The sequence below is a fragment of the Coturnix japonica genome, chromosome 6 (genome assembly GCF_001577835.2).
Source record: "Coturnix japonica isolate 7356 chromosome 6, Coturnix japonica 2.1, whole genome shotgun sequence".
NCBI classification, from domain to species: domain Eukaryota; kingdom Metazoa; phylum Chordata; class Aves; order Galliformes; family Phasianidae; genus Coturnix; species Coturnix japonica.
In genome coordinates, this window is record NC_029521.1 from 16,829,701 (window position 1) to 16,848,390 (window position 18,690).

At 42.5% G+C, this 18,690-nt stretch overlaps 1 protein-coding gene and 1 non-coding gene across 2 annotated transcripts in view; one reads left to right on the forward strand and one right to left on the reverse strand.

Annotated features, from left to right (window-relative positions):
- Window positions 1-11,614, forward strand: part of KIF20B (kinesin family member 20B) — a 22,316-nt gene extending 10,702 nt beyond the window's left edge. The window contains 11 exon segments of the mRNA XM_032445475.1: window positions 2,115-2,324; window positions 3,679-3,688; window positions 6,314-6,456; window positions 6,459-6,530; window positions 6,565-6,627; window positions 6,629-6,725; window positions 7,756-7,792; window positions 8,339-8,471; window positions 9,031-9,192; window positions 10,371-10,521; window positions 11,233-11,614. Of these exon segments, the coding sequence (XP_032301366.1) occupies window positions 2,115-2,324; window positions 3,679-3,688; window positions 6,314-6,456; window positions 6,459-6,530; window positions 6,565-6,627; window positions 6,629-6,725; window positions 7,756-7,792; window positions 8,339-8,471; window positions 9,031-9,192; window positions 10,371-10,521; window positions 11,233-11,420 (1,266 nt within the window). The 3' untranslated portion in view covers window positions 11,421-11,614.
- Window positions 11,615-17,622: 6,008 nt separating this feature from the next.
- LOC116653641 lies at window positions 17,623-17,774 on the reverse strand. Its single transcript, XR_004307843.1, has one exon. It is a non-coding gene; the product is annotated as a small nucleolar RNA SNORA70 (small nucleolar RNA).
- Between the last annotated feature and the right edge of the window lie 916 nt (window positions 17,775-18,690).

Genomic DNA, 18,690 nt, shown 5'->3' on the forward strand with positions numbered 1-18,690 from the left:
CTTTTCTTGTTGTGCTTACACACAGGACTTTTGAATATGCAGATGATTAAAGTTGGGAGAATGAAAGTCTACTGTTGAAGCACTATAATAGAAAAGTCAACGTGAAGGGTAACTTTATCAAGAAGATGTTGCGTGTTAGAAATTGTTTTTTACTAACTACACTTTCGTCGCGGTTAGCTATTACAAATGCTATTCCAGTAGGCTCCATTAATCAGGATTTTCTGTTACGCGGGGGGATGCTATAGCTATATGAGTGAGTGTGTGTGTGAGTGCATTTGTGGTGAATTATCATGACTCGTACTGGGTAACACTAGAGATATTATCAGAAAACTTGATGAACTGTGAAGGTGTTTTTTTATTATTTAAGTTTCTAAGAAAATGAATCGTCGGACGGAGAAATGACAAGCGTATTCTCACGTGAGCTAATGGACCATCGGTGGTGCAAAAATGATGGACCTTATTAGCAGGAGGGGCTACAAGGGGATGTAGAATTTATTATAGAGGAAATAGTAACAAGATTATGGTGGGTGTTTACACGATTCTCATTCATCTGCTTAATACGGGTCAAAGAAACAGAACAACACTTCAACATTTACCGGTCGCTTGCTACGCATCAACGGGACATTATTTCTTAGGAAAACTGAGTGTCTTCGCTGTGTGTAGCTGTTACTTCTTCGACATTGAGAAACATGTAACCATTCAATTTATCTGAATGGTAGGTGTGTGCTTGAACGAGAGACACACCGAAATATAAGCAGTGTTCCACTACATGCATCACCTGCTTTCAACACTCGCTACTCGAGAGGAACGAGATTTTACATATTAAAACCAACGCTATGTTGCGTGAGTTACTCAGATGTTGGGAGAAAGTGGAATAATATAGAGTACGTGTGAATGTAAGGTCATGATCATCCTTCGACCACCGTTCTTAATGCACAGTCCATATAAAGGACTGTTAGTCAAACGTGCGAGGTAAAAGTGAGAGTACAGCTATTGACGAGGCTAGCTGAATAAGGGTGTTGATAACTAGCACTTTGAATTAAGTTATGTGGCGTGCATGAGATAGCGCTACTTCTTCTCGGTGGTGTGTGTTTCATTTATTTAGGATGTTTGGCTAGCCTGCAAGTAAGGCTCTGAAAACTTTATAGTTTTATAATGTCTGTTCAACTCGAGAGTGTGTCCTATATCTTGCGTAAGTCTTTAATTCAACTTGACCCTTCTTAGTCTTTGACTGTCTGCATCAACTTGCTATTACGTTAGGTAGTTGGGGAGTGGATTTAATTAAAAGGCTGACTGTGATTTGGAGGGTATGTCATGTTCTCACCTATTATCTTTTCTTTCAAAGAGACAAGGCCTACTCAGACTCTAATCTTGTGACTGTGTAGTGGGCTGAACACTGGTGGCTTTTTCTTTTCCATCGAAAGTTTACAGTAATACGATGAAAATCAGTTCCTGTGGCAGTCGCTGCAGCAGGCGCTGGTAAGCGAGATACGTTCATCTTATGTAAGCTAAAGGTGAAGCTTTCGACTGTAGTGGAGGGGACCACAATCTCATATAATATTGCGTGACACAGAGCTGACTAAGCTTTAAGGTTGGATTATATCTGTCACGATGAAAGTGATTTTAGCAGCTTAGCAGAAGTGTGATGTGATGAACTTGTTTTCGAGAGTCTGATTACCATATTTGCACTTTGACCCATAGTTTGTAATTGTTGTTTGACTGTCTTGTTTGGAAACAGGAAATTTTGGCATAAAGCGTGGTAGAAGCTGATTGATATGGTGGCATCAAATCTTTTTTGTAACCTGCTAGGGGGCACGCTCGTTTGGGGCTTTCTCCCCTTCGTATAGTTCTCATACCGTGTATCATGCAACTTGTCATTATCTGCAAGGTCTGAACTTCTTCTCCTCTACCTAGCGTGAGTTGGAAGAATGTTGTGAGCTGAATGTCGTGGACTAGAGTCAACCCTAGGTAAATATTTGTTAGGACCGGTGTGACTGGTTTCGTTGTTGTAGATTATCACTTTGCCATTACAGATAGCATTACTGAACTTAGTGCTCAGACTTTTTTTAGGTGTAAAGCTTCAGTGTACCTGAATCTTTAATAATCAATTACAGGAAAGAGGGACTACTAGGGGCAGTTTTAACTACATTAGTGCAAGAAATCCGGCAGAAGAGAACACTAATAAAGGAACTGAAAGCAGCCAATTTTCAGTGCTTTCAGTTAAAGCACTGAAACAAGAGAAAACTGAGTTGGAAGTGGGAAGAAAGCGCAGTACTGATGAAGATAAGCCTACTGTGGAAGAGCCACCTCCAAAGAAAGGTACAGTTTCTTTCCAAGTGTTGGGACAATCAGGGTTTTCCTATCCACAAACGCCATAGATTTGCATTCCTATTGGCGCGGATAAGGAAGCAACAGGCTGTGAGCGTCAACGTGTACCGGTATATTGATGGGTATATAGAAGGAGAAACAGTCAAGCTGGGTGTTTAAAGGCTGTGTAAAAATAGGAAGTACATAGTTATGTAATATCACTTTTTATACTCACAAAAGGTCTATGCTGTGAATGATTTTCTGAATGCTCAAGGATAAAATAGTTTTTTAGCGCAGAGACTTTTTTTTTGTGTTGCCAATTTTGTCTGCTTTTTCCTCAACTTCATGTTTGGATCAGTCAGCTTGCAAGGATATGATGTAATAGGTATTTTAATGCGAGTTTGGCATTCTAAGGCATTGGTTTGTCAGAACATTGGGGTCTGGGTCTGACTGAGATCTTCTGAGTAGCATCAGCTGCTCAGGTCGATGCTCTTTTTTGTTGATTTTGGTTTTGTTCTTTTCATCGACAGGCACATATCAAAATTGTTGACGTGCCATGCTGCTGATAATGCTCGCTCAATAAACAGCTACCAGAGCCCCACCCGGGCATATTTGAAGCAAAATGGTTGTGGGATAAGTCTGTGTATGGGGCAGGCTTCCTCACATCGTCAGTGTGCAGGGCGAGCAGCTGAGCATCCAAGTGTTCTAGAATTTACGGAACGGCTATATATATAAACAAATGTAGAAGGGGAAAATCCTACTAAAACTACTAGCTGCATTTTCTCTCCACTTAGTCTGTACTTCCTGTGTGCAACACAATATATAGTGTGCAAGGCGAGACAGATCAAGGCCTTCTCCTTGCGTATGAAATGCTGTTTCATTGGGAAGTAGATTTGTACTCCCTAGCTGCCTTTTATTTTGGCATAAAATATTTGAATACCTGGTGTGAATCGCGTCTGAAATTGACATCAACTATATATAAGCATCTTACCAGAGACTGAGGGAGGGATGTGGACTCCTCCATACTCCAAATAGTAGTGGGTTTGTTCTAATCATATGACCAAAGCTCTCATTTAAAAATTAATGACAGCAATGCTCCACATAGGAATTAAAATGGGTAGCTGATAGTCACAATGTCAGCATGAAGTTTTCTGTTAAGAAGTACTGAGAGTATTTCCTATTTAAAAAGTGTGTGTGATTCGATTGAGATTCGAGTATTAATAGCGTCCAATTTCAAAACAAACCTCTTAATTATAGAGTATTTGATTTGGCGTATTGATTAAAAGATATACAAACAGTGTAGAACAATGAGGCAGGCGAGGTGATGTTGTGCTCTGTGTTTTCTTTTTGTAGAATTAGTTATATAAGTAGCACGAGCAAAAGTGTTTTAGGAGATGCTAGGTTATCTCAGCTTCAAGTTCAGGGTATTTACACCATTCTCTGAGCTTTTAGGTCTTGTTTCCTATGCTCTGTAATAATGCTTTTTCCCTACTTCCTGTGTAAGGAGCTTCTAGACTGAACATTACACATCTTCTCCCTAGTCTTATTTATCTTGCTTTAGTGCTTGCTTGTTGTGTGTTCAGCAGTGAGTGTGTTAGAAATAATTTACATAAAATATCCGATAATTCACAAAACTGGCCCGATTCACTACGTGTTGTCTGGGAGGCAGCAACGTCCGACAAAACCCAACATCCTGGTTATTGGGAGTTGGAGATAGTGCCAGCTGACTGTGCCTGTCTTCTTCATGTGGGAGTGTGGTGAGAATCAGGTATGAGGGACATGTATGAGGTACGCCACACACACCAATACTCTTTAGAATGAAAGTTAAGAGCCATCTCTCCACTTGCAGTAGCATGACTGGAAATATCTGTATGCTAAGTTCGCAAGGCTCTGCGACCGTGGGAGCGTCTATCACGCTTAATAATTCTGCACAATTTGCTGCTAGTTGTAGTAACAAAGGTACTGGTAACACAGAATCATCACCATGGAATATATTGTTGTGGTGACCCAATCCCTAGTAAGTCTTGACTTATATTTATTTTTTTTAATACTTAAAGTATGCATATTATGGAATGGACATAACTGGATTCTAAAGCAATGATGAAATACAGCAGAAGTCGCTTTTGATAGAAAGAAAATGCATGTGATTTTAGCTAATTGCTCACCAGTTAAAGAAAAAAACAGCCTTCACCAGGCCGATGAATTATTTTACTAGGAAACTTGGAAGTCTGCGACAATTTGTACAGACTCTTGATGAATTTGAACATTTTATATGCGAAGACAGGAGTAGAGTGTGGGAACAGGAGAGTCATGTGAGGAATCCTCATTAATTTAGTGGTGTGGTGAGCCAGCATATAGACTGTCATAAGACGCACAGATAAGTCGAACACTGTAGAGTGAGTCAACGTGTGTCTCAGTTAGGTTCTTATCTTTCCTATTATTGAAAGTAAGAGGACTGTGAGTTGGAAATGAAATTTCTTTAGAGAACTGTTTTATCTACCATTTAGATGTAGATGGAGTGATTCCCTGGCTGCCTTATAGGGATTGCTGAAGCACGGAAGATAGAAAGAATATAGCTGTGAATTATCTATCTCGTTCCCATGTTTCTTAAATCTAATTAGATTTTTCTACTGGTGTGGAGTGGAAGGTTTGAGTAGTGCCATGGTAAAAGTGTTCTTCAGACTGAAAACCTTTTGCTGTTAATTCTGTATAGAAATCTGAGGCACCTAGTATTAAGTGTTGTCAGAGACTGTGTGACTTCCTCATCACTAAGGTAATCAAATACTCATGTGGTGCTCGACGCGGTATCGCGCTATAGCACACATATTGCACGCAACGCACTGTCTCATCACGTGCTCAGAAGTTGCTCAACTTGGATGTTGCTCGAATTCGTGCTATGTAGTATTATTTTTAATCGCAATTGTGGGACACGCATGACGTTCTCTCGTTCCTCACTTTTTTTTGGTTTGGTTTGTTTTGTTTGATTTAGCAGTCTAAGTGTGTACATGAGAGAAAGAGAAGGAAACATCGTGGATGCAAAGGAATCAATTAGAACACGGGAGTGAAACAAAGTCTGCCACTTGTATCAAGAAAGGTAAAGTAAGTAAGCACTTAGTGAGTGGAAACTGAAATATGGGTAAAGACATGCATTTAACTGTGCTTGAAGAACAATGCAGAAGAGAAAAAAATAAAAAAAGAGGAAGATTTCAGGTAAGGCACAGGATAACAAGCTGACGTGAGATGAGCTTCTCTTTTCTGAAGATGCCAGCTTAGATGCCCTCACGAGAAAAAAATATTCTGGCCTGCAGGTCAGGCGTGTGACTAATATAGAGACAATTGCTCTCCTAGATTTGAGAAATGAACTCAAGAAAAGTATGCGGGGGTTATAAATATATATAATCACTGGGGGTTATAGGGAGAAGGGAGCAAAAATGCACTCACTAACAACATATAGAAGTTGTAAGAATTAATAGTAATGTGATCAAGTTTGGTGTCACAAGTATAATAAGAAATTGCGCGGGACCAAATTAGGATGCTATTACATTATCCAAATAAGTCCTTGAGGTTGCTTCCACGCCAGGTCCGGATATATTGCCATCTTGTCTAGTGTAAAGCGATTTCGCAGACTAGTGAAAAAGCGCATGCACGACTCAAGGACATTACATCAGTTCAGTGTCTTGACTATTTATCAGATCACAGACTTCTTCCATCTCAGATCTTGTGCAGGACCTCTCCTTTAACTATAGTCTTTGAAAGGATTGGGAAGTATGCAGAAGTATTGTTGATGTTTCCTCACAAAAAAGTCAGCACATCAAAGCATTAGGGGCTGTCAATCAAATTAGAAAATGCCTAAAGGCGGGGAGAGCGTTTGAATAATGCATGAAAATCATAACTCGTCTGAACTTGGTGATGAAGCTATGGTGGAGAATATAAACTTCACACTGGTTAGCTAGATCAGAAAGAATGATCTGTGAATTATGTTGACATGAGCGAGAATAGGGGTTATAAGAAAAGAAAACTCAGGACTTTGAAGAAAAGACTGCAGAAGATCAGAGAGTGATTGCACAATTTCAGGAGGAAGTTGCCAACTGTGAGGTAAAAATAAGAGAGCTTGAATATCGCCTGGAGGCTTCCAAGACAATGGAAGACACAATGTGTCAAAACTCAATGAATTACTTAAAGAAAAAAATTGGGTAATCTATGTATGTGTTATATTGAGTATGGCTTGGAGGAGTTTACAGGCACATCTGACTAGAGAAGTCTGCAAATGCAGACAAAAAGGTTGAAGAGTTAAGTAGCAAAGAAGCAAATCTGATTCAAAGAAGTTATGCAGCTGAAAAACAGCTTGGAGCAGATGAAACATTCTCTTCGGGAAAAGGAAAAGAGTGAAATGGAGAAAGTGCAACGTATAGAATCGTAAGTAACCACTGAGTTAACTTAGAGCCCTTTGAGAATGAACTAGAGTTAAAAATAGTTAATGGGAACATCCCTTCGACTTATGCATCTGCATGCTTATCAATGGCCAAACTAAGCCACTTTAGTGGAAATAGTGATTTTAGAGGAGGTATGCAGACTAACTGTTTGTAGTTCCAAGGGAAAACAGGAGTGTGCAAGGAAATAAAGAATAATATGTAGAGGAGATACTAGTGGTGGTATAGTGTATATATTCACTCTCAGAATAGCATCTGAATAATTTATTGCTTCAGCATCTGCTTTATGGAGAGAGGCAGAGTCATGTATATATTCACATAAGTAAGTGGGTTTGAGAGATTAACTTGGTCTAATGATAGTATTTAAGAGTCTTAGGTTCGTAGAAGAGTGAGAGAATTAACAAAGTCAAGAGGGCGGTCATGGGAGAGAGATAAGGGGCCCTTGTAGTTGCATGAGTTTCCATGAGATGTGTAACAGTAATGTTCTTTGTCTCTTTGGAGTGTGGTGTGCGCCCTAATTATGGCTAAGAAAAATTCTTTCTAGTAACGAGTTCATAGCCCTTGTCTAGAATTCTGAAAAGAAAGTTTGGCAGAGGAACGGATAAAGCCGTAACATGCCAGATAGAAGAGCCAAACGGATGCGTGATTGCCGGATGAAAACAAATTCAGCAAGTACAAAGCGAGGTTTGTAGTCAACTGAGCTTATGTGATTTTTTGTGTGCGTGGGTAAATTTAATGCTAATGGTTTTCTGGCTGTTAAAACTATCTTGGCTCGCAAAATAGATTAAGCCTATGGAAAGCTGGAAATTTCACACTAGTGTGGCTAGCAGCAAATCTTAGGTAAAGTTGCCATTGAAGCTCTAGAGGGGACAGAAGTTAAAACATGGTTTCGCATAGATAATGAACAGAGGAAAGTAAAGTTGGTTGGTAGTCTGGAATAAGGTTGTGAAGAGAATAGCTAATCTGCCTCTGGAGGGGACTTGTGTTATGCTCATCTTCACTACGTCTACCTCCAAAGGCCGGCTGACAACGCTCGCCATTTTGGTATCCGTTCGGTAACTATCCAAGAGTGCCTTAATAGACCCATAAGTCGTCTGCTCGCATAAAAAACTGCTGATAAGTGGGATAAGAAAGAATGCTTATTTATACTGAAGAGGAGGAAATAGACCTAATTTCCAAGAAGTTAGAATTTCATCATTAATATAAGCGATATTAGGTGAGTGGTTTTTTTTTTCATTCACATTTCAGCTTTATCGAGGTGGATCGGCTGAAATAGTTAAAATTTAATTATTAACAAGAAGATATCTTATAAACAGTTCATTTATGTTGCGAGGGATCGTGTGAGTCTGAATAGTTTTAAAATTGGTGTGTAGCTTGGGGTGGATATAATTGGAACGCGTTTAAAAGATGAGGTGCATGTCATTCCTAGTTCAACACTTGCAGCGTTGGCGCTGTCGTTTTCTTCCCGACTAGATCAGACACTTTTTTGTTTGTGGGGATGGCTCCTTTATTAACTAAAGGAAGTATTATGGCATACCAGAATTGGATTACGAAGTCTGTGTTAATGAGACCGGTTTTAGAAGCTGTGACTTACATTACAGGGTGTCCACCGATAGCGTTCTGATTAGGAATCCGCTGCAGAACGAAAGATGGATTAGTAAATTGCAAAGGATTAATAACCAGTTTAAGGATGAGCTGGATTATAAAGACTATACTATCCAACAACTTAAACAGGTATTTTTTCTTGCTCTTAATTTTTTATTAAATGAATGATGCAGGTTTTCCAAGCAACAGGAAAAAGGTCAGAAAAAAAATAAAGAGAATTGGCGAGAGCAAAATGAAATGTGGGCCAACATGAAAGATTAGTGGTTTGACTGCCAGAATTCGAAAGAATGCATCTCAAATAATTAGATTCGAGCGGAGGACACGAAAGAGCACTGTGCGCAAGAATCTGCTCTTACCCAAAGGACTCCACCGCAAATCCCCAGTCTGCAAGCCTATAAGGTAATATAGATAAATACAATAATTTAGCTATAAGTAAAATATCATATGTAATATAACATGCCATGAAACCTGAAGTCTGTGTTGGGGTGTACTCAACTGATAATTCGTTTAATTGAAATGTTAATCATATACATCTGTTTTATCAGGCTTGAGTCCTTTGTGTAAAATTGCTAATATATGGGTGGAAAAACTGTATTTAATTTTCATAAGAGCTGTCTTAAAGAACTATCTGGTGCTTGATAATTTCTAACTGGTGTTATGCTTTTCTTTGCAAGGTGGGAAAATATAGGAGCTGGAGGAAAAGGACCATAATCTTCAAAAGTGGCGTGAGGAGAGAGATCAGTTAGTAGAAGCTTTGGAAGAACAGCTCAAAACTTTGGCTTCTAATGCCATACAAAAAGAGACAGAAATAGCAGAACTGAGACAATCTGCCTTAAAGGATTCAAGCAAGGTCAGCTCTCCTTTCCTCCTACCTGATTAGCTACCCATAAATTCTGTAAAACTCCTGTACCTGCTCTTTGTATTCTGGGTGTGGTTCTGTTTCTTTGGGAAGAGCGGGTTTTGAGGACATCATGTGCAAGCTAACGGCAAAAAAAGCGCACCTAGCTTTTATTTTGTTCATTCTAGGAAAAGCAGAAGTTTCTGTTGAATAGCTAAAAATTTCAATTATTTTCAGTAGTTTCAGATAGCCAGAATGTCAGTTTTGATGCTTATAGAATCTACACCTGCCGCGCGTCCAGACGTGGGACATCTCGTTAGCTCTTCTCTCTCGATAATTCAGAAGCATTACCAGGGGGAATCCATATAGCCTCACGGCTCAATATACGCTCACGAAAATACAGTTCTCTCCTGGCTCTCAGGGTTTCTGTCCTTTCTACTCTTGTTATTTTCGTTTGCTTTTTATTGTTCTCCTCCATTGGAGGGTTTATTTTAAAATTATCTACAATGGGGAATGAAAAGACACAGGAAGGGGATAAACGATGGGAGAGAGAGATTAAGGGAAGCATCAAAAAGCAGAGGGGGGATGATCTCTGGAAGTTGCATTTCTTATTTCAACATCCAGCTTTTAATCAGGATAGCCAATCTAAGCCGTAGCATAGAATTTCAGAAGCTAAACAGAAGACTAAATGAGTTGTGCTCTTTTGAGAATGTTTGGATTCACTTTCTCTGAGAAGAAAGATGTTCTCATAGCAAAACTTCCCCTACAAACTGGCCGGAGTTTCTCGAGACAGTTAATCCCATACAGATGGATTTGGGGAACAAATAGCAGGAAAGCATCGGTGTTATTAAATATCTTTTAAGAGAGATGAAGGCTGAAGCACATAAGTAAAATAGAAGAATCAAAATATATTGTATTACAACTTCCCAGGAAGACTCAGTGTAGATGGGGGGTTGTGAGTAACGATCAGGTGGGCGCAATTCTGATGACTAGGGGCGAACTTTGGTAACAGTGACCGTACAAATCCGTGAAATGTTACTGTTCTTGAATAGTTAAAAGTGTTTCTAGCTGGCAAGTTTCTAAACTGGCTGAAGTGGAAGGTTAATTGGGCAATAGATTCTGGCTTGAGTGCTTGTTTAATTCTTTTGGGCCAATCGCCCGCGAACTCAGCAGTTTTTACTGTTTATTAGGATAATGCAACTGTGATAGAAGAGTTAAGAAAAGAACTGGCTGACAAAGATGACTTTATAAAGGAATTAAAACAACGCATTAACCACAGTAGCCCTCAGTGTTTAGCTCTATAGACACAGGAAAAACCTTTACTTGAGAGAAAGGACACAAGTAGAAGGAACATCTGCACTAAATGAGCAAGGTAAGTGATTATATTTCAGAGAAAGTAGATCTTAACATCTCCTCCGGTTAACTTGCCGTTTTCTTGTTTCTTCTAGTTTGCCTTGAGGCAGATACTGGGAGCTGCAATCCATTTTCTTAGTCACTCTAGGAATTAGTCCTTTAAACTACTATTTCAGTGATGAGGTAACCTTGGTTGTTCTATTTTGTCTTCCACTAAAAACATCGGCAAGCTCTCATTCTTCTCCTTTAACGATATTTTATTTACTAGAACACCATCTCTCTGTGTACATTATGGAACTTTTCCATGCAGTTTTCCATGTATTCGTATGTGGATGCTGAAGATATACGGCAGAAGTGTTATTAAGCCTTTTGGTTGTTCTAACATGAGGTCAGAGGGGTGGGTGGCCAGAGTTGATGGGGAGGGGAACTAGGGATTGAAACAAAACGACCAGCGTTACAGATTTTGTGCCGTGAAATGAATAGTATCTACGGCTTTCTCTTCTTATTTTGGAGCAGAATAGGCTGCTAGAAAGATGTTAGTGTAGGACGCCAGTACGGGGTGTAATTCCTTGAAGATCACACAATGAATAGATGTTACTACCTTCCCACACTTGTGCTGTGTTTCAGCTTACGTGTTCATGTGGCGTCTGAGCTTGAGGTTTTACACTGTAACTTTAGAAAACTCGAGATATTTTGGAGGTCTAATGCATAGCCTAATCTTTACTCCTTTTAAATATTTACAGCCTAGGAAACAACAAAGCAAAACTAAAACTGGAGAAAGTATTCCATTAAGATGCAAAGCTGAAGACAATTATTTGTCACGTCGATGTACTAGGAGCCTCACTTCATTAAATGAATCTGAGGTTAGTATGAAACTTCAGATCTGAAAATGTTGTGATTGTATTGCTTTTGATAAGGAATGAGTAGGAAAAGATCTCATGTTCTCTAAACAATTCCCAAGTTTTAATTTATTTATCCCTTTCAAGGTGATCAGATCACCTGTTTTTATAGCCTTTGATAGGAATAAAAGCTGTTGAAACAATTGTGTGATGAATTTTTGTCAGGTGCTGTTGAAAACTCTCCTCATCGCTTACATCGCTATATATTAGGAAAGGTGGGGGTCATCGATTGATCACGGGGCCGACAGGCTGTTCACTCGACCCACACTCCTCATCAGGTGATGAGAGGAAGATGTCGGAAGCATATGTACTATTATCGCCTCTTATTTATCATTTATAGCGAGTTGCTTAGATGTGAGCTTCTAGGAATGTATAAGACGACATAGGTATTTGTATCAGTAGTAAGGAGTTCTATACTTCCATCTCAGACTACACCATTAGTATGTTCATGCAGTATAAGAATGAGGATACGACAGCATCTGCGACGTATATTAGTGATGAGAGACAGCCGATGAGAAGTATATGATGTATAAGACGATGATTACACATCATGCCGGAGGCAGTAGGAGACAACATTTTTATAAAGATGAATGTTGGTTGAGTGTCGCAGATCAGCGAGTGTGCAAGGACTCGCGGGTATTCATGTATGCGACAGGTCTGTCATTCATCTGCGGTCACCACCTTAGTGCTGCTGAGAATCACTACCAGGTTATGGAGTAACTGCACTTGCAAAGTGACGTAGCAGTAATTATCGTTGCAGTGGTTTAGCCCTCAGTTATGTAGCACGACTGATCTTCAATAGGTATTGAAGCTGCTACGCATTATACGGACATTGCACGGTACGTCGGGTATGATTAAACCAGGTCAAGAGCCAGCGCTATTATTGTCAGCTAGTGTATGCTTATCTACCTTATTGCACAGGTGTGCATGACAGCGTCGCTTCAGACAGTCCGAGGGGCGGAGATAGTGCGCGGACGTAGAGCGGAGGGTAGTAGCATACACATACTACGGCAGGTACAGACGTAATTACATAGGACTCTACACGTCATGATTAACGCCGCGAGTGCATTTAACACACACAGCTAGCATAGTACAGGCTCATGAGGACCAACATCACGAGCATGAACTTCGAGAATAGAGCGCATAGAATATCATATCAATCAGGAGAGACGGCGATTAGCCGCTGAAGTGAGAGGGAACGGCCTGGGCACAGAATCTTTACGGAGACGTATCACTGAGTTGCACCCATCAGTAGATCGCAGCATTATGCGAATCTGTGTTGCGAGATCCTCCGGGGGCGACGTTAGGCTTGATCTCATGGGTGAGATATACTGCCATCAGAGAAGATGAAGACGGAACGAGGGATAGATCGTCGAGCGCCAGAGAGAAACGCGACATATCGATGGATTCTAGCTCTCAGGGGGCCTGGTACGACCAGATCTATAGCGATCAGCACGCACAGCCGATTCAGCCACTGTAAAACAAGCATAGCGTCATCGAAATGTTACACTGCGTGGTGTCGCTAGCATACACGGCTCGTACGGTCTGAACGGCAGTCATTGCTAGGAGCTAGCCTACCGACGGCTCTACGATCGCGAGCAATCGTGATCGCAAGATCAGAGCATCGCTCTGCTGCTCGGGCCAATTGCTCGTCTGTTCTACGATATCGAGTATAGTGATCATACAACCGAGTTAGCAATCTACGTATCAGTCGCTGCTATTCACTATATCATAGACTTATGGTTGATTAAGTAGCATTAGCGCAGTATTCGTATACTCGAGAGGATGCGCTCAGTGAACGCATCATCACTGCTGCGACGTAGAGTTATGAGAGGATCGGGCGAAGTGGGTCCAGAGATGGAGTTGCGAGGATCGCGTTACGTCTGACTTGCAGGTCAAGGTCGATCATAGTGCATCTACGATACGGTCATGAGATAGCCTGATCGGATCTGTAGGACTGCTACGTGAGACAGAGGTTAAGATATAGTCTGAGAGGAGAGAGAGTAATGGAGGAGCTGCCGATATGACGGCGACTCTATAAGTCAGCATACGAGACCTCAGAACGATTCTATAGAATAGATAGTGTTAAGTATTCGATGGCGATATATATTCAGTTAATATCTCAGGTGATCTTACGTGTCAGTGTATGATCATCTGAGACTGCCATCGATTAAGAAGCCGCTAAAGCCTATGTAGTTTCGCAATGTTAGGGCGTTTTATAGTGTAAGGTATCCTGGTAGATAGAGAATCTAGATCACATCGAGCGTCTGCTTCATAGAGAGGATACAGCGTTGCTTGGATACGTCATGTAAGCGAACTGCGTTGTGAATCAGAGAGAATGAATCGCTGGGCAGTCTCAGTGAAAAAGTCTCTAAGGTGATCTATGTATAGACTTCGCATCAGAGCTACTAACAGGTATCACCATATATATTGAGTACACGTACCTCCGAAGGAGATTGTGCCTACGAGCGGGGCAGTCGATCCGGGACTCAGGGGTCTGGGCCGCTGTATGTTTCCTATGGGGGTCTATGGGGGGTTTTTACTGATAGGTTTTGTGGTTCCATTTGATGGAAGGTCCACATATTCCATCTAGATCTTGAGATCGTCAGACTTTGTAGCAACTGAGAGATCTGCTGAGCGCTTGCTCTCATAGCACGCGTCTGATGCCCGACCGGCTATAATTCGGACAATGCTAGAGACGATTATATGTACAGTGATGTTATGGTCATTATAGGGCCTTCTGAGAGAATAGAGATGGCGCTCTATACCCGAAGTATGCAGGTGCGTTAGGAGAGTAGGCGGTCGTCGAAGATGAAGTAAGCGAGCGAGAGATAGACGGAGCGCTAGAACGTGCGTGTAAATAGCGGGATGGGTATTATGGGATCGTCTTACTGGGGTACTACATAGGGCCCTCTTAGTAAAACGGCGGCTCTTCTGGAGTATCTACAAAGGTTGTCTCGCGAGAAAGCAAAAGTCGGGACGCACCGAGACCAGACTAATTATCAGAGGAGGCTCCGGGATCAGACTGGTGTAGCGCTACGTCGATGGACAAGTTCCGTAAGTTTATTATCGGATATATATTATATCATGGAGCTGAGACGTATATCAGCCACTAAAGCACTCACGGAGACTAGTGAGTGCTGTGGAAACAGAGAGATCTGTAACAGACTGAGCATCGCGATATCACGGAGAGGTGATCTAAGTCTTCGAGACGCAGATATAGCAGTGCATCGTCACTCTGAGGAATGAATATTATCAGCGCGAGTGAAAGAGCAGTGCCGAGACGATTGTTACGATTACGATTCTGAAGACTATGATATATATATCGGATAGATCGCCTGATATTAGACTTGAGCATAGTCATGTATAAGTTAGACATGCAAATAACATATCAGATCGATTCATAGCGCAGCGATCAGTCCTCGTAATCAGGAATAATGAGATCGCGAACATATGAGCCCAGATCATCAGGTAACAGACTGAGACGCGGCGGGGAGATCATGAAAGGATACATCGATCGCTATCCTGATTATAAGTTGAGATTCACTGTTATATGACGAGTGAGAGTAAGAGATATGAAGGCTATATATAATGCACACGCATCGTAGGTGGTTTGTTGGCGGTTCCTATGGAGTCTATAGGCGGCTTTCTAATGTGGGTATTATAAGGGCCTCTATAGGGGCTCTATGGACGTTCCCACGAGTTTGTATAGGGGTCTTATAGGGTTCTATGGGTTATTATACGGGCTCCTGATAGGGCTCTCATGGAGTTTTGTTTCTTACAGAGTCCTATAGGGTTCTATGGGGTTATTATAGGGCCTCTGATGAAGGGCCTTAATGGAGTTCTACCGAGTTCCTATTTTATGGGTTTGTTTTCTATGGGGATAAGTTTAAGTAACGGGGGCCTCTACTAGGGCTTTCTAATGGAAGTTCGTCAGAAGTTTATAGGGTTTCTCACTTGGGCGGTATTATAGGGCTCTATAGGGCCCTTCTATGGAGTTCCTAGTAAGGTTCTATGAGGCTACTTATAGAGGGCCTCTAATAGGGGCTTCCTATGGAAGAGGTTCTAATCGTAACCAAGAGTTTGTCCTTTATAGGGTTCTATAGGGTTCTATTGCGGAGTATTGATAGGGCTCGCTATAGGGCTCTCTGGAGTTCCCCACGAGTTGTATGTTTCTATGGGGTAATGTACTTAGGCTCTTATAGGGCCTTCCTATGAGGGTTCTACGATAGGGTTTTTATAGGGTATCTCATGCCGGGTTCGGATTCATAGGGCTCTGATGGGGGCAATAAAGCTATGGAGTTCTTAACAGAGTTCTATAGGGTTCTATAGCGGCTTCTGTTCTCTGTAATGGGGTATTTAAATAGGGCCTCTCCATAGCGGCTTCTATGAAGGTTACTTATAGGTATTATTAAGGGGTTCTTTTGCGGGTATTATAGGGCCTCCTCTGAGCTCTATGGAGTTCTGAGACAGAGGTTAATAGGGTCTCTATCGGGGTAGTAGATGGGCCGCTCATAGGACTTCCTCTTATGGAAGTGTCCTAACAGGAGTCTATAAGGGTTCTAAAGGCGGTATTATAGTGAACCTTCTATAGGGGGCTCTACTGACGGTTCTGTTGAGGTTGTCCTATGACAAGAGGGTTTTTTTGCTGGGTCATGTTGATAGGGTTCTTAAGGGGGCTACCACACTATGGAGTTTCTATGGGGGTTCTATGGGAAATTCTATGGGTTCGACCGTAGCGGCTCTGTTGGAATTCTTATTGCGGGGTTCTAACTGGGGTTATTTGATGGGTTCTATAGGGTCTTTAATGGGGTTTTATATGAGGCTTTTTTCTTAGTGGAGAGTTATCTATTGAAATTCTATAGGGCCTCTATCGGAGTCCCCTGAATAGGGGTTTCTAATGGAGGTTCTATGGGTTTTTCAAATTGGGGGTTCTACAGTTTTCGATAAATGGGCGGCCCTCATGGGGGTCTATAAGAAGTTCTTCTTTATGGGGTCCTAATGGCGGCTTCTTATAAGGGGTTGGTATGGGTTCTATGGGTCCTATAGGGACTCTATGGGGAGTTCTTGATGGGAGTTCTAAGTACAGAATCCCATAGGGGGTTTGTTCTATAAATGGGGGTTCCTGATGGTGAAAGAGGTTCTAATGGGGTCATCTATAGGGTTGTATGGGCCTCCTATGGGGTTCCTATAGGACATCCAGTGGATTTCCTATGGGGGTTCTCTATAAGATACCATAGGGTCCTATGGGTCCTATAAGGGGTTGTATGGTTCTATGGGGGTTTCCTATGGGAGAAGTTTTTTCTAGTGGGTTCTATAGGGTGTGAGTAGGGTCTTATTGGCGGTCCCTATAGGATACGTACTGAACGCAAAATCCTCCCTCCACTGGGTTCTCCATGTGTCACAGACTCCTACACATCCATTCACCGCCTCCGGTGCCCATTTCCATGGGCCACCCGACTACCTTACTCGGACCGTTCTAACCCCTGAGGGTTGCTATGGGGTGTTTCTATGGGTCACCCTATAGACTCCCATGCGGAATTCCCTGATGGGGTTCTATAAAGATCCTGAGTAGGGGTTTCTCAGTGGGGGTCCTATGGGCTTTTTATAGGAGTTTTTGTATGGTTGCCTATGCGGGTTCCTTAAGTAGGAAAACGCCCATGGGATCTCCATGCGCGGTGATTATAAGATGTCCTATAGGGGTGTCTTACGGGTTCCTAGTTGGGGTTCTTATAGGTTGTTTGAAGTTTCTATGGGGAGTCGCTGATAGGACTCTCATGGAAATTCTTGGGGTTCTTGTTAGACTCCTATAGGGGTCCCATATGGGGTCCTATGGGGGTTCTAATATGGTTTTGTAATGGCGGCTCTATGGGGTCCCTATAGGGGAGCTGCTATGAAAAGAATATCCTATGGGGTTCATGTTAATCCGCTATTAGCGGTACCTCCCTATGGGGTTCCTATGGCGGGTTATGATAGGGTGTTGTATGGGTTTCTATGGGGTTCCTATACGACTCTATGGGATTCTATGGGGTTCTATAAGATCCCCATACGGGTTCTATGGGGGTTTCCTATGGGAGAGTTCTATGGGGTTCTATAGGGTTGTATGGGCTCTATGGGGTCCTATAGGACTCTATGGGATTCTATGGGGTTCTGTAAGATCCTATAGGGTCCTATGGGGTCCTATGGGGTTTTATGTCCCCCCGGCCCCTATGGGCGCCCTATATAGTGACTGTGTGCCCTATAGGGCGCCCTACACAGCCGGGGGGGGGTCACTGTGCGCAGCCATTGCACGCCGGGACCCCATTGAAATGAAGGGGCCACGGCCGGCTTAATTAACTGCGGGGGTTAATTAGGGTAATTAGTAGGTCAGAAACCCCATAGAGACCCCTATAGACCCACAGAAACCCCATAGTGCCCCATAGATACCCTTATAGACCCATAGTGCCCCATAGAGGCCCCTATAGACCCATAGAAACCCCATAGTGCCCCATAGATAACCCTATAGACCCACAGTGCCCCATAGAGACCCCACAGTGCCCCATAGAGGCCCCTACAGACCCATAGAAACCCCATAGTACCCTATAGAGATCCCTATAGACCCACAGTGCCCCATAGAAACCCCATAGTGCCCCACAGAGGCCCCTAAAGACCCATAGAAACCCCATAGTGCCCCATAGAGACCCCTATAGACCCACAGTGCCATATAGAGACCCACAGTGCCCCATAGAGGCCCCTACAGACCCATAGAAACCCCATAGTACCCTATGGAGACCCCTATAGACCCACAGTGCCCCATAGAGAGCCCATAGTGCCCCATAGAGGCCCCTACAGACCCACAGAAACCCCATAGTGCCCCATAGATAACCCTATAGACCCACAGTGCCCCATAGAGATCCCATAGTGCCCCATAGAGGCCCCTACAGACCCATAGAAACCCCATAGTGCCCCATAGATAACCCTATAGACCCACAGTGCCCCATAGAGACCCCTATAGACCCATAGTGCCCCATAGAGACCCCTATAGACACATAGAAACCCCATAGTGCCCCATAGATAACCCTATAGACCCACAGTGCCCCATAGAGATCCCATAGTGCCCCGTAGAGGCCCCTATAGACCCACAGAAACCCCATAGTGCCCCATAGATAACCCTATAGACCCACAGTGCCCCATAGAGACCCCATAGTGCCCCATAGAGACCCCTATAGACCCATAGAAACCCCATAGTGCCCCATAGAGACCCCTATAGACCCACAGT